This window comes from Andrographis paniculata, unplaced genomic scaffold, assembly GCF_009805555.1.
Source record: "Andrographis paniculata isolate CXL003 unplaced genomic scaffold, ASM980555v1 Contig59END, whole genome shotgun sequence".
NCBI lineage: Eukaryota > Viridiplantae > Streptophyta > Magnoliopsida > Lamiales > Acanthaceae > Andrographis > Andrographis paniculata.
In genome coordinates, this window is record NW_026137594.1 from 3780377 (window position 1) to 3807862 (window position 27486).

The following is a 27486-nucleotide window of genomic DNA, read 5'->3' on the forward strand; positions in this document are numbered from 1 at the left end:
CTCCTCTTAAAATATCGTATCTTAAAATACCGTATCTGCGCAAACAATGACCATAATAAAAATAGTACTGAAAAATGAAACAATAATGATAAAAATAACAATGACCATAATAAAAATAATGAATAATAATGTATTTTTTAAACTAATATTTCCTCCGTATCGGAACTAAATATCTATTTGCTTTTTGCATGTAATTTTAAAAATATTAGTATTATATTGAGATATAGTAAAAATAAAATAGCAATGACTAAAATAATCTTATTATTAGTATTAGTACGTGAGATATAAAGATAATGACATTTGTGTAATGTATTTGTAATGTTAGGTAGTACAGTTACTAAAAAAATAAAATTGATATTTTGTTATGGGGTGGACTAAAATGGAAAAATGGATATTTTGTTATGGGACGAAGGGAGTATAATTTTAATATTTTTATTTAATTAATTTAAATACTCCATCCGTCCCATAGATAGGTTATCATTTTCCATTTTCGTCGGTCAGTTACCATTTTCTAATTTTTTAATTGTACTACTTACTTAATATAATAAATATCTTTTCAACTTACAATATATTACACAAGTGTCATTATTTTTATATTACACCATACTAATAGAGACATACTTGTTTTTTTACTATAATCCAATATAATACTAATATTACAAAATCTACAAAATACAAACCCCACTCTTTCTATGGAACGAAGGGATTATTTTGTTTTCTATCTACAGACTACAAATACAAACGTATTTGATAAAAAAATTATAAAAATTATGTAAATAAATAAATAAAAATTTACAAATTTATAAAATCTTTAAATAATTTAATCAAATTTATGAAAAAATTATGTAAATAAATAAATAAAAATTTACAAATTTATAAAATCTTTAAATAATTTAATCAAATTTATGAAAATATTTTAAATCAGACTGTAAATTTTTTATGTTCACATAATATTTTTAAAAATTTAATAAAATTTCAAATTCAACATACCTTATTTTTTAATTTAAAATTTTAAAAACTCACGTACTTTAGTGTGTGTTTGTATGGAGAATTTTTTTCCAAATATACTATTATTTTTTTAAAAAAGAAATATCAAATCAAATATTTATTTTTTATTTTTTATATTATATTTAAAAAAATTAAGTTTACATTCAAAACATCAAATTAATACTTATTTATATCATTATCATATAATTATTTAGATTCAAATTTTTTACTGTACAAATTCCTAGCTCAAAATCCAATACCCCGAACACACCCTAATTGGATATCAATTAATACAGTATAAAATAGAAGCCCAACAGAATTAAGCAGAAAAGTGAACCCTGTTGCGGGAGAAGACGACGACGCTGCACGGAAAGTTTGATCTTGGCCACGATAATAATCCTGTTTGTACAAATAGATTTCTACGGCGGCGGCCGGCGGCCGGCGGCTAATGTCTTCTCCCTATCACCGGATAATTTGAAATATTTTGTTCTGCTTTCCAAGTCGTTTTGGTTACGGCTGAAGTGAAGTGAGAGTGATATGGGGGAACCGTCATCTCCTGGTCGGAGCCCGACGACCATAGCGGATCTCCACTTGGACGCTCTGACGCTGTGCGCTAGTCATCTCAGCATCCGAGATGTCTCGAACATGGCGATGTCATGTAAATACCTTAGTAGAGCGGCCTACTCTGATTCCATCTGGTTTTCTCTCTACAGGTTGTTTTCTTTAATGTAATTTTGATAAAAATTATCTGAATTTTAAGGTTATTCTTTAAGTTTTGTAGTCTTGTTTCGTTCAATTTGAGCATAGGCTGTTCTCATTGTTGTTTATTTTTTATTTTGGAGTGTTCTTGCTCGTTTTTGTGATATTTTTGTGCGGCATTCTGTGTGTTCTGTTTTTATAGTTCTGAGTTATGTTCTCCAATTGAAATTGGCAGGAAAGAGTGGCCGATGGCTGCGGTTCCATGTTGGAATTCAGCATCAAGCATTAGGGAAACTTATATATCTAGGCATACTAGCTTGCATCAGTTTAAGTACATCGATCCTCTTACTTTCAATATGGATGTTGGGATACCTCCCCAGGACATAATTTTGGACAAAAACAGCATTATAATTGCACAGGTAATTCTGGTTCAAGAATTTCCATTTTCAATCTCTTAGTCATATTGAACTGGGGTGTGCTTAGGTACTCGAAAAAAAACTACCGTGGATACAAGTGAAGCTGATTCATGTTTATACTATGACTTAAAGAATATTGAGTCAGGCATTAAGTGAGGCGTTTTGAACTGTGATAGTAGCAATTCAGTTGTAGTTGAAAAAGAAATCGAGAAATGTTAAAGAGAAAGAAAATGAACAGAAACTTTAAAATGCTCAATACAATCACTCTCATTCCACCATTTTCTAGTTAGCCAATGCTATATCATCAGGGCTTGCTCCATTTGAACCTTTAACCATATAACCCATGATATCTCTTTGTTTAACTCTTACTATATGTCAATACAATTGAATTAGCATGCTTTGAATTTTCTGGTGGCATCAGTCTAGTTATGATAGCAGATAGTGTTGATGCGTATTGTGGTTTATTGTTTACTTATTTTTAATTTTCTTCTCATTGGTTATGATTCCAGGGCCGATCGATGCGTTCCCTGAACATTGATGACTTTATGAATCACGGGACCTCAACTGTTCTTGGTTCCCATAATGCTAGAATTACTTGTATGAGGTTAGCAATTTGTTGGGTTATAAAATTTGCCACTCACTCTTTATTTCCACTGTATTTATGTACAGATGTAGAATGTACTGCTAAAGCTAACTTATGGTATAAGAAATTATCTAGATAAATTTGATATTCATTAAATTGACTTTATCAAACCTTTTTTGAGATAAGCAGTAGTTTCAGTATACTGTGATTTTTATACAAGGTTAAATGTGTTTTGTAGTAAATTTAGAAAAATTATGTGATCTGCAGATTGTTTTCACTGAGTGAAAGCCTACATCAAAATGAGTCAGACAAGGATGCTAATATTCTTGTAACATCAAGTAGCGACCATTTTATTCGCCTATGGTCAAAGGTACTGAGAGAATTGTTTAAACTGATGTTTAATTGATTGAATGTCGAGTATAATTTCTGCAGGTTTTAAGTTCACTTTAGCCCTGACACTTACTGTTGTTTCTTTAGTTGAATTATGAATGGATCATAGCTGAGACATTTACTCTTTCAAATTATCTAAATCCATGTGCTTCTGATTTATAGGGAGGTAGCCGTTGCTATAAAGGTCATACTGGCCCTGTGTGCACCCTCTCGGATAAATTATTAGGTGATGGTATACGAAATATATTTGCTAGTGGAGGTGAAGATGGAACTGTTCGCCTCTGGTCCATCCATCCCTCTGGGAATCGAGGCCAGCATGCATTGAAGGCCACCTTTCATGGGCATGAAAAAGCTGTGTCACTGATGTCAGTCTCTGGGTATGCTTCTTTGCGGTTTTATGTGAACCGCGAATTATTTCTCTTTCTTCATTTTCTGTTCATTCCCTAATTTTTATAGACCATATTTCCTGAAGATCAAATGCACATAAATATGGTTTGTTTTTACTCTGTTTGCCAGCACCCGAGACTTGGACCTACAGGTCCTTCACAATAAGTTTAAACTTAAATCTTTTCTTCTTGATATAGGATCTTGCCTTCCAATTATCATATCTATTCTCCTGTTTTGCTTATCACCCATTGGATAGTTCAAAGTAATCTTTCTTTTTTTCTTTTTTTTTAATTGCCATCTGATAAATCAGTGGTAAATCATGTGGCCTAAAGTTGTTAATGAAACTATTAGCATTCACTCATGTTCATACACTCCCCACCTTTTGCCAGGCATAAAACTTCTTTGCTGGTTAGCATTTCGAAGAATGGAAAGGTATGCTCTCTTTTCTTTATTGGTCTTACTAATACTTTTCCAAGTTCCTCTTGCTGTGTAATAGTTCTGTACATAGTTCACTAAATGCTAAATCTAATCAAACCATGCGATCGCATCATAGATAGTTATTTCTGTAAAATCCATGTTCCGTCTCTGTAATCTGATAGGTTAGGGTTTGGGACACCGCTGCTGCATCATCTTCTACACGTACTTCATGTTGTGTGGGAATGAAATCTGTGCCTCCAGCACCTGTGGGTATGAAATGCCATGAGTCTCTGCTCTATGTGGCTGCAAGCTCTTCCGTAACTGCAGTCGATTTGAGAACAATGCATAGAGTATTCACAGTACCCCAGCGATCAAGAATAGAATCATTTGACGCCTTACCCTCAAAATTAACATTTTGCACTGGTGGAATAAATTGGTAAAAAAGTTTGCTGCTCTTGTTGTAACTAAGCATTTCTGGTTTGCTCTATCCTCCAAAACTTCACCTATTTTTAAATTACGCGCAGGGCGATGCTGTGTGACATCAGGAGAGTTTCCGACACACTGAAAGCCCATCCATCTGTTGAACTGCACGGGCACGTTGGCCCAGTCGAGCTATTACACATGGACTCGCACAAAGTGGTCACTGGCGGACCGCGTGATCACTATATCAAGATTTGGGATACCAACAGTGGCGCGCGGATTAACTCCTTACCATGTTCCAATTCAGGTGGACTTCGTCCAGACCTCGGATGCTTAGCAATGGCTGTTGATGGGTGTCGAATTGTCACTGCTGGTTCCAGCGGCGAGAACCAGATAGCAAATGCCTCTCTGTGCTACCGCAACTTCAGCACTGCTACTTGTCTTGTTCCTTCCGATGAAAATGCTGCCTTTTCGAAATTCTGGGAGGTTGGGGGCTCCGAAGATGAAGATGAAGATTGGCCTGCTTTTTGATGCTGGTGATTTATGCTTCTTTCTGAATTCAGAAAACTAGAAAAATTATGTTGATTCCCATCTTTTCTCTGTTATCATTGATCATCAATGTGTAGCAATCTATAGGTAAGACTAAAGTGTCTCTCAAGAAACTCTCCATGCTTAAAATACACAGATTTTAAGTTGAAGTTTCCTATACCCAATGTACAAATATATATACATACATGGCCCTTAATACCCCCTCAACAACAGTGTCTTATCAAAGGATGCCCTAAACGACAATCTCATAATTCACTTCTGAAATTGTCGAAATTCATCCTATAACCTTTTCAATTTTCCGAAATAAGCCACCGTTTTGCATTGTATTTGCAAGTTTATAATACTACAGTAGTTGTTGGATCCCAAGTCGATTAATTTGAAAGAGCTTATTTTAAATATCTTTTCAACAATCAATTGCATAATTTTTTTTTTTATCAATTATGTTCATCATCAGTGTCACAGTAAAGAAAGTTGTTTGCCCACTAATCTTTAAGATTTAAGGAGTATTCACTGTTAGGTTGAAAAATTGTTTAATAAAAAAGTTCAAATATTTTTTTACCATCGAAAGTACTCTAAATTTAGATTATTTAATTATTACGATAAGAAAATATATTGTTTTTGGCAGTTGAACATCACCTCTTACCTATCTCTTTTTCTTTGCCAATATGATAAACATTTATTTGATCAAACTATGGGATTTGTTTGATCATAATTTGGAATTGATTTGAAATATTACAGTAGGAATAAAGTAGAAAAAACTAAAATAACTGTGATATATAAAGGTAATGACATTTGTGTAATATATTGTAAATTATAAACGTATTTGTAATGTTACGAAGAAAATGAATAACGGAGGGAGAGAGTATATTATTTAATTATTAAGTAATTAAGAAATATATTAATAAAAATAATTATAATTTAATAAAAATATTATAAATTAAAATTAAAATAACTAAATAGTTTAATTAAAATAAAAATTTTATAAATTAAAAATTTTAAAATATGATAATTAAAACAAATAAATGCAAAATTGCGTGAAAACAGATAAAAATAAAAAAAATGAACAAATTAAATTAAGTCGAAGCCACGAAAGTTTTTTATTATTGTTAAAATTTCTATTATTCCAAGATTTCAACAGTGCTAGAGTTCGAATGTTCGATGACTTCTTATTATTCATTTTCCAGAAAACAAACAAACAGTCAAACCCCAACCACTCTTCAGATCCACAACCCTTCTTCTCCCCCCCCATCGCCGGAGATGCTTCTCCCCTCCGCCGTGCTCCTCCACGTCCTCCTCGTCAGCGCCGCCGCCTCGGCGCAGATCGTCGGCCTGGACTCTTTCCTAACCCAGCAATTCCGGAAAGACCCAAATGCCGCGAACGATTCCTTCCTCCTCCTTCCTTCCTCACTGAAAAAGCCCCTTTCCCACCCTAACCCCGCCCACCCAGCAAACCCCACCTCCCTCCTCTCCCTCGACCTCCCCGTCCCCATCACCGTCCATTTGGTCGGCTCCACGTTCTCCTCCTCCGCCACTTCTTTGCTCTCCTCCTTCATCTCTTCCGCCGTCTCCTCCGATTACTTCCACGTCATCTCCCCATTCTCCTCCTCCGCGCATCATCTCTCCGTTTCTCACTCCCTTCACCTCTCCGCCACTCTCTCCCCGCCGTCGCTCGCTGCCTCCCTCTCCTCTGCTCTGAATTCTCATCTCATCTCAACCCCTTCCTCTCTCCGAACCCCTCTCTCCTCCGTCCCTTACTCCCTCGTCGACCAAATCATCCGCCAGGACTTTGAAAAGGAGAACCCTATCAATTCCTTTCACATCTACATCATCCATCTCGGATCCCAGCCGAAGAGCTATGCTTACAGCTACACTCCCGGAGATAGCTCCCCTGGTTACACCAAATGCTTGGGCAGCATCTGGACGGGAAGTGATCGATATTTGTGGATAGATTTAGGAGCAGGTCCGGTTGATTATGGCCCTGCTTTATCCGGCGATGGTGTCTTGCCAAAAGGTGAGTTTCATCCATTGGCAGCCATCCATGGTAGGCCCAAGTCGCAAAAGGCATTGTTGCGGGACTTGGCTTCTTTGGTGTGGAGTGCTTATCAGGTACTTCTTGTCCCCTCTTTAAGGATTCCTGTACCTTTTGAGAATACCTTGATTGTCGAATTTGTGCACATTCGTGGTGAAGGTGGTAGTATTGGTTTGGATTGGAAAGTGATAGAGAAGAATTTCATGGATGAGGCGAATTCCCGGGGATTGTTGTTGTTGGGTGATCAGAATTTGAGTTTTAAGAAATATGAAGTGAAATTTGATGAGTGTCCAATTTGCTCCTTTGCCGTTGCTAGGTCGACTACTTCGTACACTTCTAGGTACTTGTTTGATAACTACACTTTGATAGTTAGTGAATATCTCGATTCGAAGAGGTTGCATCAGGCAATCTTGGAATCTTTTGAGGAGTTTAGAAGGGTAGGGAAGCTGCCGGAGGAAGACTTTGGTAGAGTCCTTCCTGTGTATGTTTTTGATCTTGATATCCATAATATGTTGTTGCTCGATCGGTATCACCAATCTGTGGCGTTTAAGGATATGGTGATTGCTGTTCGTACAAAAAGCACTCAGACTGTGAGCGACTATAGCTGTAATGGGCATCATGTTTTTGCACAAACTCGGGAGCTTGAAAGGCCTATTGTGGGTTCCATCTTGCAAAGCATGTGGGGGGTTTCGCCTACGCATCTTGTCTGGAGCCCTAGGCATAATAGTACTCTCATGGACTATACATGGAGCGTTGGACAAACACCATTTGGACCATTCTCGGAGCTGTCTTCGTTATCGTTTGTGCAGAAGGATGCTGCTCAGAGAAATATTCTTTTGACATCTTTGAACTACAGCATTACAAGTGGGATCGATGTTCTTGAGTCCATTGCTGCACATGGTGGAGAAAGAAAACTCCTGAAAAAAAATCAACATTCTGAATTTTTAGGGAGGTGGAACCTGTTTAGGTACAAGCTGGACAAAGCGGTTTCTGCTATGTCTCATTTTGATTACGGGATGGCTCTATATTATTTGAGGTCTTCAGAGCATGATCTTTATGCAATGCACTCTCTTGTTTACCAAGTAACTCAAGACCTGGAGGCTTCTCTTGTTTGTTTCAAGGATCCACCAATCCCGTGGAAGTCGATTATCTTGTCGGCAGGATTAATATTTGCTTTCCTCTATGTCTGTGCTAAAAGAGACAGATTGTTTCAGAACAAGAGAAAGCAGTTCTAAAGTATTGAAGTTGTTGGTATGTATTAATCAGGATGGGTACTCTCCAATCCAGAGGTAACTCACTTTCTCCTAATGTAGCATTCAGTTCTAACATGTTTTTATTTTGAAGTGATATTCTTTCAAATCCTCATGTCTGAGCCATTTTTAACACGACCTGATGTAATTCCCGGGTGTATTGCCGTGTTTCTTTGTTAGTATCAGATATCAATGTTTATGCTGGAGAATTACACTGTGAATAGATCATATGAAGCTCTACTAAAATTTTTCAATCTTTGCATATGTTTTCAGATTTCTAGTGTTATATTGTCGCTGACTCTTGTTTGAAATATACTGAATCCGGATCGGTTCCTTGAAGCTCAACTGTCAAGGCATGCCCAAATGATCATATGCAAAAGGCTACATGAGCTGGTTCGAACATCGGCCGCACCCTCCCTTCCCCTCAATTATAGAAGAGTTTTTGTGTATTTTTTCGGCACAATCTAATTCAGGAATTTTGATTTGTAGCCAATCATTTTATTAGCTTACATATGATGTTGGTACAATCGAAGTTTCTGTGGCTTACTGACCTGCTGCTTCTGTTTATACCACAGAACATTACATACATATCACCACCAGACAGCCTGTTTGTTTCTTGTAATATTTGACATTTTCCAGGCTCTTTCAATCTTTTTTTCTGTTATATTTCATTTCACGGTTAAGGTTTACCCCCCCCCCCCCCCCCCCTTTTCATTATTTTTTTTTCACACACCCACTCGACCTAAAGGCAAGTCAGGCAGCATTGCCCATTTTTTGTATTGCACCGTGATCTGGTACAGGACAAGAAAATTTTCAGGAAATAAAAATCTTATATTTCTTGAAAAAAAATTATTTCACAAAATATTCATACATTGTTTTAATACCAAATTCAAATAAAAAAATTTGAAAAAATAAAAGAATTATGTTCAAATATAAAAAATTCTTCAATTTGAGTTCTATGATAAACTATTTCAATCATTTGGTCTTACTGTTAAAATCTTTGACCTGACTTAAAAACTACAAACTACACGGTGATGTATAAACAACATGGTTAAGATCATAGTGTCACACTTATCTATTTTAATGAATTGATGATTAACCATTAATTCATCTGGTTATGCAAAATTTAGCTGTTTAGCACTAAATTATCATTTTCAATATTTAATAAACAAATGGATTGGGCCTGTTCTTATTATGGGCCCAAATTCATTAAATTTATTGGGTTTAGTGTGCCCGGTAGGGGGAGAGTTGGGCCGAAGTTACACGACATACTGTGAGCCGACATACGCCCGATTATTTCTCTTTCGCGCCACATGCTCTTCCCGACATTCTGCTTAAGTTCACCGCGACGGTCTGCTTTGCTCTGCTCTTCTGCGCACTTTTCGTTTCACTTGTTCGTACCGGCGATGACGGATGGTCACTTGTTCAATGGTATTTCTCTCGGTGGTCGGGGAGGCTCTGTAAGCACAAGTTTTACTAGTACTTTATATTTACTTCCAGTTTTGTGTTTTGCTGTCTTTGCTGTTGTTTTTCTTCAGTTCTTGGATTATTCTTTGGTTTTCGGGGATCTATGTTGTAAACCTAGCTGTGTTTCGGAAGTTCTTGATGTATTGCGTCCCAATTAGTTTATATTTTTGGAAAAATTCCTCCTGCTAATCTTAATAGTTGTTCTAGGGTTTTATGTGGTTTGTTCGTTGATTTAAGCTGTTAGTCAATATGGCGGTTGAGATCTGATGTCTTTTTATTTTGTAGGCTTTTACGAAGGCGAACCCTGACTTTAGATATATATACTTTGGCTCTTGTGTATTAGTTCTTGAGTAAAAGAGGGTCCTGTTAAGGTTTTCGGTTCGACCATCTGGTTTGAGTTAGTGGTTTTGAAGTAAGTGCAAAGATTTCTCAAGTGATGAATGTGCTGGAAATTCTGCAAAAAATGAATAAAAAATGAAGGCTTTTATAATATTCTGAAATCAGACAAAGGTTAAGAATAAAATAAGTGAGATAGATCGCTTGGTATTGAATATTGATGGATGGAAAAGCTGTTTAGTTTGTTTTATAAGACATACTGTTTGAACTTTCATGCTACAATTTGCAGAATCCAGGACAGCTCAGAGTTCACTCAAGTGGTATAGTATGGAAGAAACAAGGTGGTGGGAAAGCTGTGGAAGTTGATAAATCTGACTTGCTAGGTCTTTCCTTGATGAAGGTTCCTCGATCCAATCAACTTGGGGTCCGGACTAAAGATGGCCTGCATTATAAATTCACTGGGCTTCGAGATCAGGTGCCACATATCATTTTGCTAGAGCATCTATATATGTTGAATTATTTAGATCAGTATGCTCATATATCCGCTTTGTTATTACTTAAATGTCTCTTGGTTGTGAATGGTGTATTTTCTTGTCATTACTGTAATCACAGCCTAGAAATGATAAAACAAATGTGGAAGATTGCTTTATACAACAAGGATGGTTCCTGCAATTCCCACATATGATCATTTATTTTTCTTTATTGTGCACTCAACAAAAATTAAGTTCCAATTATGAAAATCATTCAAGTCCATATGATTTATTTGTCCTTTTTGTGCAGGATGTTGCCAGCCTGACTGCATATTTTCAGTCTAATTTTGGGAAAACACCAGAGGAAAAACAGCTATCCGTTAGTGGAAAAAACTGGGGAGATGTTGATCTAAATGGTATATAAGTTATGTTATTTTGATTGAGCTTTCCTTAAATTTTCAGTTCTTTACCTAGTGTAATTTTTTTCAGTGTCGTGTACTGCTGATGTATATATTGGAACAATTGGCTGATAGAATATTTGCATATACTTCTTTTGCTTACAACTTATGATTGCTAGTCTTGTGTTGAAAATTTCCAGCTTAATATATATATATATATATAATATATTTTATATATGACTAGCCTATATTATATGCAAGATTGCTGCTACTTAAACATTTTGTTTAGACTGACGAAGGTAATTGGTCTCTGCCTATCCTTCTGTGTGTGGGTAGCATTATGGTTTATATATTTCGCGGAAGAGTATAACTGTTCTTGTCCTCATGTGTTCACACTTAGAAAAGCCATTTCTTTTACACTTCAATTATGTCTTGCTCCTATTAGTTCAGTCACCGTCTTTTAATTGATATTCATTTTATCTTCAATCAGCTTTATGTTATGTTTATGTTTATTCATGACAATCTGCTTGTTTCTGTCTTGTTTCCCAGGTAACACTCTAACTTTTCTTGTGGGTGGTAAACAAGCATTTGAGATATCGTTAGCTGATGTCGCACAGACCCAACTTCAAGGAAAAAATGACGTCATGTTGGAATTTCATGTAGATGATACAACTGGGGCTAATGAAGTAAATACTTGGTGATCTCGATCACATTCAGTTATTAATATGCATGCGTTGCTGAATATCTATTAGTCTTTAGAGAGCCTTATTGAATAAAAGCTATATTGTTAACCTTATTTAACATTCTCTTTTGTATTGCTAGTATATTTAATTATTTATAAATTGGATTGTTTTGCAGAAAGATTCCTTGATGGAAATAAGTTTTCATATTCCCAATTCAAACACTCAATTTGTTGGGGATGATAACCATCCGTCTGCTCAGGTGATTATTTTTTTCTTGGAATCTTGGCTTCGGTTCACGAGACCTTTATTAATTTTTATTTGAACAATTTATAATGCATTTTCTGGAATAGGTGTTCCGAGACAGGATTGTTTCAATGGCAGATGTTGGAGCTGGTGGCGAAGAAGCTGTAACAACATTTGATGGGATCGCCATACTCACACCTAGGTAGGTTTATATGGATACTTGTTATCCTAGTGGCATGTTCACGTTTGGTTGCATCTTTTGATTGTAGAAATGTCTTGACATATTTGTTTATCTTAGGGGGCGATACAATGTTGAGCTTCATCTGTCATTTTTACGTCTCCAAGGGCAAGCCAATGACTTCAAAATCCAATACAGCAGTGTTGTTCGTGTTTTTTGGTTACCTAAGGTGCTGTGATCATCCATTTCTTGATTGAAATCTGATAAATATTTGTTAGCATAGATCTTAAAGTAAAGCTATCACTTCTATTGTTGATTTTCTGAAAATAGACTGACAGTATTTATTCAGTGGATCATGTTTGATACTTAAATTATCTGTTTTTATGCAGTCTAACCAGCCACACACCTTTGTTGTAATTACTCTTGATCCGCCAATTAGAAAGGGACAAACTTTGTATCCACATATTGTGATGCAGGTATTGATTTGTCAAATTTTTTAATTTCTGTGAATTGGTAATGAGATTAATGAGGTTTGTTGGGTTCTTCTGCAGTTTGAGACAGAAGCCGTGATAGAGGCCAAATTATCAATGAGTGAAGATCTTTATAACACCAAGTATAAGGACAAGCTCAAGCCATCGCAAAAGGTATTCGTCTTGTGTTGCTATTCACATGGGTTTTGTTAGGAGTACCGATAAAGTTGCTACTGTTATAGAAATATACGAAAATAATCTAAAGTTTTATTAACGAAATCGAGTTAAAAACAAAAGTATTAGACTAGTTTTGGTTAGGCTCAGCCCCTAACCACTCAAAACATTAAGTCGACACACAAATACACCTAACTAGCGACTACACACTTATAACCGGCCCGAAACCAACATGACTCACACAAAATGAACCCCCTAAAGTATATACAAGGCGAAACAAATAAAATACAAATGCCTAAATGTTGAACGAGCCCTTTCCGGCTACGAACAACAAAACAGGGGGTAAAACACCGCGCCACAGGAATTACACAAGTTACAGGAGGAAGGCGCCGCCGTGAACCGCCTGAAAAAGTCACCGGAAAGGGTAAACAGAAAGGTCGAGAGAGAAGGAGACTAGAGAGTGGGAGAGTTAGAGCGAGGGAGTGTGAGGGAGAGAATGAGAGTTGCGCACTCTCTCTATCTATATATATACTCAGGGTCATATGGAATGGACGGCCGAGATCAAAGACCTAGAATGGATGGTCCAGATCGCATCTAGCAAGAGGGATGCAGATCTTAAGCAGGTCATGGGCACGGGTCAGGTAAGTGGGTATGGGTTGTGCCATGAGTGTGTAAGCGGTTCGGTTTAAGCGGGTCACGGGTCGGCGGGTGTGGGTTGCGGTTAGGGCCTGGGTTTAAAAGTAGGCTGCATAATTAAGGTGTGTGTCTTATATTGTGGTGGATCTAATTGGATCAAAAAATCCAACAGCTACCTATATTATCTTTAGTGGATCTTTTGTGTATTATGTCAGCTTATAACTTATTGATTGAAGAGCCAAACAAAGTGATTTCATTTTTTCAATTACACTGTGATCGTGATTTGATAATACAAGAAGTCCACTAAAAGATAGAAGACCGAAACAAGGAGATTCCATTTTTTTAGTTACACATGATTGTGCTTTGATGTTTTCATGCAAATTACAGGGACTCATCCATGAGATCTTTATTGCTATTCTTCGAGGATTATCCGGTGTCAAAGTCACCAAGCCTGGAACATTTCGCAGTCATCAAGATGGTTATGCTGTGAAGTCATCACTCAAAGCTGAGGATGGAGTTCTCTACCCACTTGAAAAAAGCTTTTTCTTTTTACCCAAGCCTCCTACTCTAATTCTGCATGAGGAGGTAAGAAATCCATTGAAGAAGTCTATAATGTTGGTGTCGTTTATCCTGCACAGATGCTTGTGAGGTCACCTGATGATATTTTATTTTATTTATTATTAATAATAAATAGATCGACTATGTGGAATTTGAGAGGCATTCTGCCGGAGGGTCAAATATGCACTACTTCGATCTTCTCATCAGACTTAAGACTGAACAAGAGCACCTTTTCCGTAACATCCAGAGAAATGAGTACCTCAATCTGTTTAAATTTATCAAGTCAGTACATGTTTTTTGTCTCATTTTTTTGTTACTTATTGTAACAAGGCATGAGTGAGGTCTCGTGTTTGAAATCCAGTTCTGATGATTTTTTCTTATTATATAGTGTCAAAGGCTTGAAGATCATGAATTTGGGAGGGGGAGATCGGGCTACAGAAGGAGTAGCTGCTGTCCTTACTGATATTGACGATGCTGTTGATCCTCATCTTGAGAGGATCAAGAATCAAACCATTGGAGATGAGAGTGATGAGGAGGTGTGGTTTCTATTTCCTCCATTTGCGAATGCTATGTAGTTACTAATTACATGAATGTGCATCTATAGCTTCAATTATGCACAATGAGTTATCCTATCAGTTTACAAATTGAGTATGGTGTGTCGATATGCAGGATGAAGATTTTGTGGCTGACAAAGATGATGAAGGTTCTCCCACAGATGATTCTGGGGAAGGAGAATCTGATGCAAGCGAGGGTGGCGAGCCGATGGAGGTGGCCTTTTTTCGCTCCACCCCTCATTTTCAATGTTTTATTCAGTTTTGTATATTCTACGGGCCTTACCTGAATACATTGTTGTTTCAGACACCGACTAAAAAGAAATCCAAGAAAGAAGCTTCTGCTCCAAGGGCATCATCTAGTAGAAAAAAATCTAAAGATGGGGACGAAGATGGGACAAAGAAGAAGAAACAGAAGAGGAAAAAAGATCCAAATGCACCCAAGAGAGCAATCAGTGCCTTTATGTTCTTTTCCCAAACCGAGAGAGAGGTTTGTGTCATCAGCTTTAAAGCTTTTTTCCTAAACCCCATAACCAATTCTTGTCTTTGAAAACAGAACTTGAAGAGCAGCAATCCGGGAATCTCGTTTACAGAGATGGCGAGAGTACTTGGAGAAAGATGGAACAAGATGACAGGTATGGATTACAATTAGTATATAGTATCTATTACACTTGTCGTACACATTGCGTTGATCATCTGCATATTCTAACATCATGTTATGTTTCCAAAGCTGAGGAGAAAGCTCCGTATGAAGCTCGAGCCCGGGCTGACAAGAAAAGATACAGTGAAGAGATCAGTGGCTACAAAAACCCTCAGGCAAGTAGTAATAATGTAGAAATGGTTGAAGAATCTGACAGTGAGTGAGATTAGTCAGTCAGTGAATGAAGAAAGGTGTAACTTAAAAGACTAGTTAGTATTGCATTGCTTGTAATGTTTAGTCTCTCATATTTATGCTTTAGATGCATACAACGAAATGCCATCACATGTTTTCCATTATATATATATATATATTAATCTGTGTGTGTGTGCATGTGGTGCGTATCCGAGAATCGGAGGTGTCGGGGATTTGAACTATGTGTGGCAGGTGAGTTGAGCGGATTTGAACCCATAACCTCACGAATACAAATTCATGTGTTGATTGGGAATTTGTTTGTTTTGTGTCGGTAATATATATAAAATTAATGCTGTGTTAAATTATTTATTTGATTATGAACAGCTTTTAAGAGTTCTATTATTTTAAAAAATAACAAATTAAATATTTATTTTTTAGTTATTATAGTATTAAATTAAAAATAATTTTTTATTAAAAATATTATTTTAATATAATGTTTATAATTTATGTTTATATCACTGTCTAGATACAGGGAAGATTTGTATTTTAAATTATAAATAAGATACTTGAAGTATTAAATAATTATAGTTTATAGTAATATTTATATTTTTGTTATTTTAAATTATAAATTATAATTATTTTATATTTCTAAAATTATAAATTAAATTTATTTTGAAATTTCTATTATAAATTTTGAAAAATACTATATAAAGTTACGACTATTAAAAAAATATATTAATATAGGAGTATTATTATTTTTATAATTTTTTTCAATTATTTTTTACAATATTAAAAATGAATTATTTTTTATATTATAAAATAATTTTTAAAAACATTTTTATTAAATTATAGATATAGATCAAATAATTTTAAAAAATAAATAAAAATAATAATAAATATGATTTATAAAACAGATTTATGACGAGGTTATTTGTGACTAGGCGATGAATATGAGCATGAACACGATGTTCTGGCAGGAACAAGCTGTGTTTAGACCCTGTTAGTTGTGGTCAAGCAACAGGACTGTGTTTAATCCGGTCAATTAAAATTGATAAATTTTTATTTTAGTCGAACCAAAATGATAATTATGATATTAAATAAAATAAAAAAATATTTTACTCTAATATTTATTTTGTTTGATTAAATATTAATAATTTGTTTGTTTGGTGAAAATAAACTAACATATATAGCTATTTACACTTCTTATATTACCGGAATAATATTCTATATTTTACGTTAAAATATATAATATATATATATATATATCAATCCCTTCAAATTCTTTTACAAAACAAACAAACCCTAGATAAAATTATATTGGGATTACTTGTGCTTAATTTCGAAAATGTTATCTGGACAAAAAACCATCTTGTTCTGCTTCTTCCCGGCAGCCATCTTCTTCTTTCACTTCCCCCATTCTTCTTCTTCTTCTCCACCAGCCTCCGCTACTACCCAGCCTCTCGCTGTGTCCGCCATCGTTCGTCCGGATTCTAGAGCCTTATAAATAAGTTATCACTTTGATTCCACCCTCAATTTCTTTCCGCATTTTGCCACTACATTAAATTTCCCCATTCCCCTCTTCCGATGCCATTGAAGAAGTGAAGCTCAACATCGTTGAGGTCAGTATAATATAGAGAATGACCAGACTAATAAGTTTATCGTTTGTTTAATTTTATTGTATTTTGTGGGCTACGTTTTCTAGATTATCGTTTTGTTTTGTGTTGTTCGCCATTTTATCTACATATGGTTTGCGTGAAGCATTAGAATCATGGAAATTTTGATAATATAGAGAATGACCAGACTAATAAGCATGTTTTGAACAAAATAATGTAAATCCAGCCCTAACCTTTCCAAATCATTCTATGCGGGTTCTAAGACGGGTTTAAGATTGTTAGGGACTTAGGGTGTGTTTCTTTAGGGTTTGGTTGGGAAGGTCTGGATTAGGTTGGTATTGGATTTGAATTTTAAGAAGGCACAAGATTTTTTTGGGTGTTTTTCTTTTCAGGCTGGGAGAGCTTTGGAACTGTATGGTTACTTTTGTGAATCATCCCTAAACCTCCAACTTTTTAATGAAAATTTTCTTAATAATGTATACATATGAGCTTCGGTATTCCTTAATGGATTCGAAGATATAATATCTTCTCATCTGTGCACTCAGGCCGCGGATGGGTTTGTTCTAAAGATAAATTCATGCAGTGAGCTAATTCTGTGGTCACTTAGGTTGAAGATTGATTAAATATCCAACAAGATGGAACATACCTTTGAAGGAGTATTGAATCAGGAATGGCATATGCAAGATTTGAAGTGGCTTACTTCTCAAATTAGTGAGCACGAGTCTCTTCTGAGGCTCAAACGTAGGTACATTGCCTCTCTTGCCTTAAATTCTTAATATGTTTCTCAAATTTGTTTTCCGTTGGTTCGCTGTACAATGCAACCTTGGAAGAACTACTAAAAACTATTTCTCAGGTGGTTGATGGATATGGCATTATCTGTGGGTGAGCAAAAACAGATAGAGGAAACACTTCCTCCCAATGACAAGTATGTTCAAGTTCTTTTATTTTATATTTTTTTCCCTCCAAAATCGTATGTACTTGTGTCTTCCTTTATTCCTCACGTTTACTTGCCTCATTTGACCCACTTATTGATGTGCCGTTGATTGATAAATTATGTGCGTAAAGTTCTTGGGTGTGTTCCTTTAAGGCTTGTTTGGGCCTTGTGCTATTCATTACTTTTCTCCTCAAAACCATGAAATCAAAGACTTTTTTTGTTTGATATATTACATAAAAAAATATTTCTTTAATTTAAAATATCACTTCACTACATCTATTTATATCACATCAAATATTATTTCAATTTATTTTTCTACTATTCCCAAACCCCAGATGCAAATTCACCCCTTAAAATATATACCCCGTAAGATTCACTGGATATGGCTTTAAGGGATTTTAGATATTTTTCTTTGTTTAATAATTCTCCCTAATTTTCTTATTAGTGCTAAAAATAAAATTATGTAAAAGATGCTCAGACCAAGGGTTTGAAAATATGTTATATAGACTCTTAAGGATCATTAACAACAAACAAGCATTTTGAACTAAATTTATTAACGTCGGAATGCATTACATTGTTTGTTTAAAATTGTTCTCCTGACTTGTAATTAAGTTAAATTAAAGGCCTATAATGTGTGTGTTGTGGGTTGTTTAGGGCTGAAAATAGCTCAACTGAAGTTACCATGTGACTAGGAAGCTTGGCATAAGTGCGCGGCTGGACAATTTCTCAGTTAGAGAGAAGCATCTTAACTTTGTTTTATCTCCAAGAAGGCTTTGAAGTTAAAACTGAATAAAACTCTCATTACTATTGTTTTTAGTTCCTATTTTTGCTAGCTTTAAACTATTGCTGCTACTTTTATATTTGAAATTTATTATTACTCCTGTCTTGTACCTTTGCTACATATGATTTTTTAGCTTCTTGGCTACTCCTGAGGGTTCCAACTACTTATTGAGGCAATCTCCTGACTTTTACACTTGTTTTTGTAGGATGTTGCTCGAGTCATTACTTAGAGAAGATGACGTAAGTATCCTGTCAATTCAGTGAACTATGCCTTTTGATCAAATGATTTGGCTTATGTACGCTATTATCGCTACAAGTGACAATTTTAATCAATTTCAGCACTGTATGAGATTAATTTGGAATAATACTTTAAATTTGTTCTTAATGTTCTATTTGGTAGTAATATTTTCTAGGTTCTAAGAGATCAACCCTTGAAACTTTATGATTATGTGAAAATTTGAAAAGGTTTTATGAGAAGGTATTTAGTATGTGTTAATTTTGTAGCTTTAATTAACTCGTCTGCTGGTTTGAACACCTTATGACCAAAATTTAATATAAAAACTGATTGACCTAAATGGTCTATTGAAAGAAGATTTTATTTGTTCAATCCTAGCCAAACCAATTGTTTGATACAAACAAGTACTTCATAAAGGAAAAATGCCATGAAATATTATTTGATGATGTGAATCTATGCATGCTTGGGGTCATTTTGTTGTATTCCTTGAGCTGTATACTTTTTTTCTATTTCAGGTAAGCTATGAGAGTATCAGAACTTGTATTGAGAAGGGGTTTGGTGTCCATCACAGTAAGAGTGAAGTCAATTTCCACAGGAATCAGATGGTCTGCTCAACAGCTTCTGAAGCTTATCATGCAGATGCTGAAAAGGTACTGGAAGGACTTGGTGATTTTCCTTTCAGAACACTGCTTGCAATGCACAGGAAGTTGAAAGGTGTTAAAGGGTATATTCCTTCTATGCTACCTAGAAAAGATGGCATGGGGCGCATTAAGTTGACCGGCCTAGTTAAAAAATACTCTAGGAAGATGCTATCAGACCTTGGTAAAGCGGGTGAACCCTCGGAAGAATTGGTGGGGGCATTAGGTATTGCAGGTTTAACATCTAAGTTTGTAATGAATTGTTCAATTGGAAGAGAATTCCGGATATTTTCTCCTGAAATTGAATCATTGCAAAATGACATAGCAAAAGCTATCCGTTTGCTCAATGATCCAAAACATGTTAGTATGTTAGAGTTGAGAAAAGTGCGGCGATTATTGGATCCTAGTTTTCAGGTGTCTGCCAGAAGTTTACGAGCAGCAATACGGAATCTTCTGACAGAGTACCTTTTTGAATGCAGTGATATGGATGAGGTCCCTGTTTGTATACTGCAAACTGTGAACATGATTAATCGATGTTCTCAACATTCCACCCCCAAAGTCTTTTCATCTCCAGGGGTGCTGAAGACAGAATTCATACAAAATGAGGTGGAACATGTGTTAACTGTCAGTGCTCAAGCGAAAGAAGTTGTATTGAGCTTACTTCCAACATATGAGTTTGATAAAGACTATACTCATGCATACATGGATGATTTTGAAGAAAGTGACACACTCTGTATTTCTGATGATGAACAAGTAGGGGATGTCTCTTGGCATGATGAATTTTATTGTTATAATACTAATGGTCAGGCAGAAAGTATTGGTGAAACAAATCCAGGAGAACTGAATCCATCCATCTCAACTAGTGAAACAGATGATTGCTCATTTTCACGGAATAGGACGTTGAATCCATCTCCGTACATGACATCAGAGAAAAATTTACTTTCTCAATCTCACACTTCTGACAGCAATTCACTTCAGAATGAAGTTAAATGTAAAGAAGCTACAAGTTCTGGATTTTTTTGTTCTGACATACTAGGAGAAGAGGCAAACATCATGCGTGAACAGAACAGGTCTGGGAATCAATACCTTGAGGTCCAAGAAGCATGTGATCTCTCAAGTATGATTGCCTATCGTTTTATGGGGCATTTACTAGGCAAGCTTGCCAAGGTTGAAGGTATAGAATTATCTCAAGGAGATAGCTTATATCTCTGTGGTCATTCTTCAGTTCCTGAAGATTCGGAAGGTGATGGAAATATTTTTAGTTGCTTTTAAATTTAGCGCTGAAATCATGTTTGTGCAGTTAACCTACCAATTGGTCTTTTAGTGTTCATTCTTCCACTGTGATTTTAATTTTGTAAGAGAGAATTAGAAGATTATCAATGTTTTAGTTGGGGTGATTGGGTACGAGTAATTTGTAATTTTTTGATTAACATATATGAGTATATCATGTTTTGTTTTTTCCTCTTCATTTAATATTTTTGCCTTTCTTGGTCAATCTAGAATTTACTTATATTTTAAGTTCAAGAATTTGTGGCTGCAGAGATGTATATATAATTTTGTATTTGGGAATTAGTAGTTATAGATTTGTTTTGAAAATATGTGTACAGGTATTTTTACTCATTTGCATAACCTGTCTTTTTGTGTATTTGTAAATTATAAGGCCCGCATATGGAAATTTGGGCTCTATTTTTTTTGAGAACTTTTTATTTTTATTTTCTTTACTATGCAATCCTCGTGATTGTCTATAAAAATGTATTATTTTTCCTCATAAAACATCACGTCAAATCACTATTTAAACACAAACACAAATCAAACATACCTTTGATTTTATTTTTTTTCTTGATTTTGCTCGAGTGTGGTTGTGTTTTAAACTGTACGGAGTTTTGTATGGGTTGTTACGTGTGTTTAGGGTATACGATCTTCTTCATGGTCCATGCTTGCGGGGAAAGTTCTAATATTTCACTGACAGGTTGATAATTTTATAAATATTCTCATTTTTTCCCTTGTCTTTATTTCAGGGTCCCCAAATTCATTGTTCATGTCAGAGTTTTCAGAACTTTGGAGAAGTGTGGTTCAGGAGTAAGACTGTAAGACTTCTTTATTTGATTTGCACAATATCCTACGGCTTCGCTCCATGTCCTGTCCATTCCAATGATCTCAAGAAAACTATTTTGCCCATTTGAACATTTTCATGTAAGATTTCTTTATTACAAAGCAGTAAATTTGATTGTCAAAGCATGATGTTAGTGCTGATGCTATTTATCTGCACTGCCATTTTTTCTATAATATACGTGTGTGCAAGAACATACATGTATGTGTGTGTACTCTGTAAGATGCATGGATATAATATATACATATTTATATATATATTAATACTTATAAACACAGGTAGGCTCCCAAGTACTTATGTGTGGTGGGCTGCTGTATTTATGAGGTTACTCACAAGTTGAAGGGCAAGACTGTTATGACTGAATCTTACCGATATGAATCCCTTCGCCATTGCAAGTTGGTAACTTTTCCATGCTTTCTTTGGTGCCTTAATTTCATAGAGCTTTATATGATTTATTTGAAGCCCAAGACACTGTTTTATTGATATCCTAAAACATTCTAGCTATTGTTAGGTAGTCAGATGGTTGAGCTGATACATACATTTCCACGTGCTCATCATTGGAGATCAATTATGTGTGTGGAGAGACAGATAAAGGAAAAATGCCATGAAATATTATATGATGATGCAAATCTATGCATGATTGGTTTGTTTTCTTAATTCTTTTTATCTATCAACATGGTTTTGAAACACACATCTTAGATTTCTTAGTCTTTCGAGTATTAAATGCTAAGGTTTGATTTTCAGAGAGGTATATTATAGCTTATAACTTAAAGTAAAATTTTGCATCATGCTATGTATAAGAGTCAATTTGGTTAAGGATAAAAGAGAAAAAAAAAGGTTAAGCATAAAAAATAGTGGGTCGAACAAAATAAGTATAAAATATGCTAGCATGTTTGAGTTATTTCAAGGTGCACAAATCATTGCCCTTAGTTTTATTTTTGTGGGCTGAGCTGTATATTTGCATTATCCTGTCATTATTCTGCTTGTTTGATATAACTTTCATCTCACGGTTATGCTGATGCAAGTGAACTGCAAATGACGTTTATGAATTTGTGAGTGTGGAATTCTGTCTATATTACCTGCATTTTGTTTTTGTGCATGCTGGTGATCTTTCCTTCTATGTGTTCTTTCTACCTGACAACCACATTTTACTTACATCTCATGTAGGACAAAGCTGCAGGCAGATTTAAAGAGACTCAAAGAACTGAGGGAATTTCGACCTCTTGACATTATTATGAGGATAGTAAAGGATTATAATCAATATGTAATGCACTATTTAGATCGTGGATATTCAACGAAGGAGCTTAATCTGAGCTATGTTAAGGCAGGCTTTTCAAACACTCATCTTGTTCTGTCATGAGTTACTCCAGGTGTACAGTGGTCTTGCTTTGTTTATTTGCCAAGATACGATCACTTTGCACTTTTAGTGAGGGCGGGCACCCTGATTTTATTGCCCACATGGCAGTAAAAATGAATGAGGGTGAATATGAAATTGAAGAAAATACAGGAGAAGTTAGGAACAGCAAGAAAAAGTTGGAGAAGGTAAAACCTCTGCTCCTGCCAAATTTGTTCGTGGGAAGTTTTTTATTTTTTATTTTTATTGTGAGTTTGTTTTTTCGATAGAGGCCCTTTATATGTCCGGTCTAGGTTGCACCGTTTTAACATGCTGGACCTTAATGAAACTAGATTATATTGGAGACGATGTTACTATCAACAACTTTTTTGGCAGTCCAGGAGGTAGTGGAAAAGTGGTTATCAGCAGTCCATATGATCACATTTTCATATTTTACTCTGTTAACAGTGAAGCTGGGCTGCTTGGTTAGTATTTTGTAACTTAGACTTGGAGGTTTTAGTTTGTGAACCTATACTGCATAATGAACAGATTACTCTATCCTTTCCCCATTTTGATAGCTTGTTAATGTGAGTAGAGATTGCTCAACCAATTGTACTTAATTGATTCTCTAAGTTTGGGATCGTGGCATCCAGAATTTGTTGATTCTGGCCATTGTTGCTGTGGAGAATTTATTGCGAGAATCTCGTCAATTCAATATATTTTGGTGCAGTGCAAATTCATTTGAGGTCTTATTTTTTGTTTTCAACCTAACTGATGACGCTATTAAATGTGTTCATCATAGGTCTACAAATCAAAATATATACATGCCTCGTCCCGGGATTGGACTTGTGATTGTAAGGTCATGGTTTCGAACCTCTGACGCCTCAGGTGACCTGTAACACATGGTTCGTCTAGTGTGATTTACTTTGTCGGGCATAGTTTGCAAGATTTCAAGATTTGGTCGGGAGTTCAATTTCGAATAGTGGCTGCAAGTTTCTTAGTCGTAAAAAAAATATATATATATACATGGGTCGGCTGTGTACTGATTTTAGTTTAGGGTATATTTTTTATTAATAAGCACTTAAAAGGCAAATATAAGGTTGTTCTTGCCTCAAATATGCCCAAAACAGAATAGAACGTCCAAATTATAAATATCATACTGGGGTCGTGGTGTATATGGATGGAAATACAGGGTTTGGATTTTCAATAGTAACTATTTGAATTGAAATGATTGTATAAAATTAATTTTTAATATAATTAAAAAAAAAAAAAAAGAGAAAATAGATGTTTGATTTTTAATATGTTTTTAATATAAAAAATTTGATGTATAGTAAATATTTTGTAAAGTTTAATAGAAGAAGCCACTGTTAAAAAGTTACTAGGTTATATTAAGATGAAATCTTAAAAATTGTTTGAATTGTATATATTGACATTGACAATCATACAACTCAAACAATTTCTAGAGCAATGTTCACAATTTTTTTGTATATTTAAATATACAATTTGTATTGATTCAAAGTGTGCCTTCATACGATTTAAAACATATTAGATCATATTTTAAACAATTTCAATAAAACAAAATTCCAAAAAAAATAATGATCTTGAAGTATTAACTGTAACAATTAGTATTAACAAAAATCATGCATATCTAACAGCAGTTAATAACTTCAATAAATTATAAATATTAAATATTATTTACTTTGAAATAGATATATATTACAATATATTGATTGAAGTATATCAAACCATTTTTAAAATACAAATATAATATTCAATAGTATATAATTTTAAAAATATAAATAGTAATAAGTGAAAGATATAATTAATATATATATATATATATTAACAGGGCTTCCCCACTTCGCAGTTGAGTGCTCCGGCGAATTTGGTCATATCTCCGACGAGCTCGGCGGACGCAGCCTGTATGAGATCATACTTCTCCGGGTGCTTGCTCGTGTAGGTCGCATCTCCCGATTGCCGGAAATACGCTCCCCTCAGGAATATGTCCCCTTCCGACCTCCATGTCCAGCTCGACCACTCCGCTTCCGTGGCGTACTCCCTCTTCGTCACCTCCTTCGCGTAGCCGTTGTCCGGCGGGGCGATGTAACGATTCCCCTGGCTTATAATCGTCGGGTGCTTGCTGCCTCCAATGGCGTACATGTTCCAGTGCGTGTAATCGTTGTTGACGACGTGGATGTACCCGAATCGGCACCGCGGCATCCTCTGGATCATCCTCTTTCCGAAATGGTTGAACGCCACAGTCACCTGCAAATTAATTAAAAAGAATGATTATTTGTTAAAATGGAAAATAATAATTAAAAGTAATGAATGAACGGACCTGCATCTTCTCGTCGTTGGTGTAGCTGTCGCTGGCGCCGAAGAGGAGGGCTTCGTTGTGGTCGGTGAAGTGGGAGTTGGAGATGGTGACGCCGGTGGAGCCCATGATGACGTCAATGAGGCCGTCGTAGCATTTGTACATGGAGACGTGGTCGACCCAGATGTTCTGAGCTCCGAAGAGGGAGATTCCGTCGCCGTCGCTCTGCGTGCGCAACCCGTAGTGGTCGGTGGCGTCTCTGATCATGCCGCCGTTCCCCTGGACGATGTCGTGGATTCTGAGGCCGTGGATGATGACGTTGTTGACGAACTGGAGCGTGATTCCGGCGCCGTAGGCGATATCGACGCGGACGCCGCGGCCGTCGATGGTCTTGTCGCTCTGGACGATGAGCTCCTGGGAGAGGCGGATGAGCATGTCGTGCTGGAAGGTGATCCAGAGAGGCTCCTTCTGGATGACGGCGTGCCGGAGAGTGCCCGGCTTCGGGTTGACCATGTCGTTGTCGGAGGAATCGGTGACGACGTAGAACTTGCCGTTCTTGCCCCCCTTGGCCTTGTAGCCGAACCCCATGCCGCAGTCGGCCAGCCGGAAGCGGTTCTCCGCCCAGTTGGGGTTGCACCGCCAGCACCGGTCGATCGGATTTGTCACTGTGCATGGACCGAAATACCCCTTCCCTAGCTTTCTTCTCGTGCTGTTGCTCCCCATGCTCTCCTTCTTCATTTCCTCCAGCGCCCTGCAATTCAATTCAATTCAATTCAGAATTAACCCTAACCCTAACCCTAACCCTAACCCTAATTAAATGATACCTTTGGGCGTGGACGTTGAGATGGCTGACAATCTTGGCAGGGCTGGGCTCGTAGGATTGAAGAGTGCGATTCCAGGATTCCTCAGCCTTCATCTTCCAGAAATCATCGAACTCGGCGATGTTGCCATTGATGGTGGAAGCCGCTGCCAGAACCAAAACAGCCGCGAAAATCACAGATGGCCGCTGCATCTTGCTGCCAATGAAATAATTTCTCTAATTATTTATATTATATTATTATAGATCCTCCCCTCTTTATCCTTCTTTATTATTGTTGGAATTGAAATTAAATCTAGTTTTATTATGATTAAGGGTGCTGCAGTATAAGCAACACGGTCTGGAAATATAGAACCCCGCCGGCGAGCGCCACCGCCGAATATTATGGTGTCGGATCTTCCAGACCGCACCGCGGCTATTATTATTTAGTTGCTGCTGCAAATGAGCGAGCGAGGGAGAGAAGAACAGAGAAGGTGGTGCCCTTTCTTGGGTTGTTACCCGCTGTTTATATACAGCTCCTCCTCCTCTTTCTTTCTTTCTCTCTCTCTCTCTAATGGCGGAAATGAGGGGCTGCCTCCCCTCCCTCTGGTGTATGACCGTTTCTTGGGGATTAATGAATTGTTCTGCACAGCTATAACTATAAACAAACATCTCCCTCACAATCATTCTAAATTAATTAACATTAGTAAATACTACAATTTAATGGCATTATTTTTATCATGTTAAAGAGAGAAATAGAAATATTCTTATTTTTCTAGTTTGGTTGAACAAAAAAATTGAGAGTTAGAAAAATAATTTTTTTTTATTCTATAATTTCATTTATCTCATGTACCATGAGAGAAATAGAAAAAAATGAAATACCGAGAGTAAGTATATGTTTATTTATTTTATATTTTTATTTGTTTTTATTTTACTATTATTTATTATTTTATAAATTTTATATTATATAAATCTCATAAAAAAAATATCATATTTAAATTATTATTAAAATAATTTATCAAACTAAAAATATAAATAAATATACAATATATATATTTTTAATCTAATTTTTTTAATTTTTAGTGATCTATTTTTTTTAATTTTTTTTCATTAGTAATATAGTGTATTCTTTTTATTCGTTAATACTTTTTTAGATTTCTTAGCATTTTCCTTTTTCTTTTAATCATACCATTTTTTACTATCATTTTTTTATATTTTCATTCTACGTACCAAAAGCTAATATATTACACAACAGTTTGATATGATTATTTTTATTTTATTTTATTTTATCTATTTTTATATTTTAAATTAATTAATATATTTTTTATATAATTTTATTAGTTATTTATTGTATTTAAGGTAAATTTATGCAATTTTGTTATTTATTTATTCGATACAAAAACCGTTTGGTAGGCTATAAAAACTATTTCTAAATAAATAATTTAAAATTCATGGGAGATGATCCTTAGCATCACCCTTCTCAGCTACACCCATATATAGAGAGCACGAAGGGGATGATTCTGAGGATCCCCTCCCAAAATCTATATACAACATTAAAAATTAAAATCATAACCGACTAAGGTGATTTTTATTTTATAATTTTTATTGAT

The 27486-nt window shown here is 35.6% G+C and overlaps 5 protein-coding genes across 15 annotated transcripts; 4 read left to right on the forward strand and 1 right to left on the reverse strand.

The window, feature by feature from the left end:
• The first annotated feature begins 1317 nt into the window (after positions 1–1317).
• Positions 1318–5007, forward strand: LOC127257773 (uncharacterized). The gene is made up of 8 exons (XM_051284233.1): positions 1318–1700; positions 1922–2105; positions 2612–2706; positions 2953–3055; positions 3238–3452; positions 3852–3894; positions 4062–4315; positions 4404–5007. Exons 1-8 carry the CDS (start codon positions 1525–1527, stop codon positions 4828–4830), a joined length of 1497 nt encoding a protein of 498 aa, XP_051140190.1. The 5' UTR covers positions 1318–1524; the 3' UTR covers positions 4831–5007.
• Positions 5008–5993: 986 nt separating this feature from the next.
• LOC127258434 (uncharacterized) lies at positions 5994–8776 on the forward strand. Of its 2 annotated transcripts, none has more exons than XM_051285271.1 (2): positions 5994–8166; positions 8401–8776. In XM_051285271.1, exon 1 carries the CDS (start codon positions 6007–6009, stop codon positions 8110–8112), a length of 2106 nt encoding a protein of 701 aa, XP_051141228.1. In that variant the 5' UTR covers positions 5994–6006; the 3' UTR covers positions 8113–8166; positions 8401–8776. The 2 variants fall into 2 exon arrangements, with proteins under 2 accessions (XP_051141228.1, XP_051141229.1); XM_051285272.1 differs by having other exon boundaries at positions 8468–8776.
• A 644-nt stretch (positions 8777–9420) lies between these two features.
• On the forward strand, positions 9421–15321 carry LOC127257895 (FACT complex subunit SSRP1). The gene is made up of 16 exons (XM_051284419.1): positions 9421–9587; positions 10220–10405; positions 10711–10816; positions 11348–11484; positions 11657–11740; positions 11832–11926; positions 12023–12131; positions 12292–12378; positions 12454–12546; positions 13570–13767; positions 13877–14022; positions 14129–14276; positions 14410–14508; positions 14599–14781; positions 14848–14926; positions 15022–15321. The coding sequence occupies exons 1-16, from the start codon at positions 9441–9443 to the stop codon at positions 15153–15155; spliced, it is 2031 nt and encodes a 676-aa protein (XP_051140376.1). The 5' UTR covers positions 9421–9440; the 3' UTR covers positions 15156–15321.
• A 1109-nt stretch (positions 15322–16430) lies between these two features.
• Positions 16431–24729, forward strand: LOC127257896 (uncharacterized). Of its 10 annotated transcripts, XM_051284424.1 has the most exons (10): positions 16431–16742; positions 17344–17481; positions 17590–17661; positions 18657–18690; positions 19201–20566; positions 21342–21516; positions 21712–21828; positions 22601–22975; positions 23569–23654; positions 24616–24729. In XM_051284424.1, exons 2-6 carry the CDS (start codon positions 17372–17374, stop codon positions 21404–21406), a joined length of 1647 nt encoding a protein of 548 aa, XP_051140381.1. In that variant the 5' UTR covers positions 16431–16742; positions 17344–17371; the 3' UTR covers positions 21407–21516; positions 21712–21828; positions 22601–22975; positions 23569–23654; positions 24616–24729. The 10 variants fall into 10 exon arrangements, with proteins under 10 accessions (XP_051140381.1, XP_051140379.1, XP_051140382.1 ...); XM_051284422.1 differs by lacking the exon at positions 24616–24729 and having other exon boundaries at positions 23569–23946; XM_051284425.1 differs by lacking the exons at positions 23569–23654; positions 24616–24729 and adding an exon at positions 21945–22076 and having other exon boundaries at positions 21712–21832; positions 22601–23517.
• LOC127257898 (probable pectate lyase P59) lies at positions 24609–26520 on the reverse strand. Its single transcript, XM_051284430.1, has 3 exons — positions 25905–26520; positions 25105–25831; positions 24609–25031 (listed from the first exon to the last, which is right to left on the reverse strand). Exons 1-3 carry the CDS (start codon positions 26090–26092, stop codon positions 24609–24611), a joined length of 1338 nt encoding a protein of 445 aa, XP_051140387.1. The 5' UTR covers positions 26093–26520.
• Between the last annotated feature and the right edge of the window lie 966 nt (positions 26521–27486).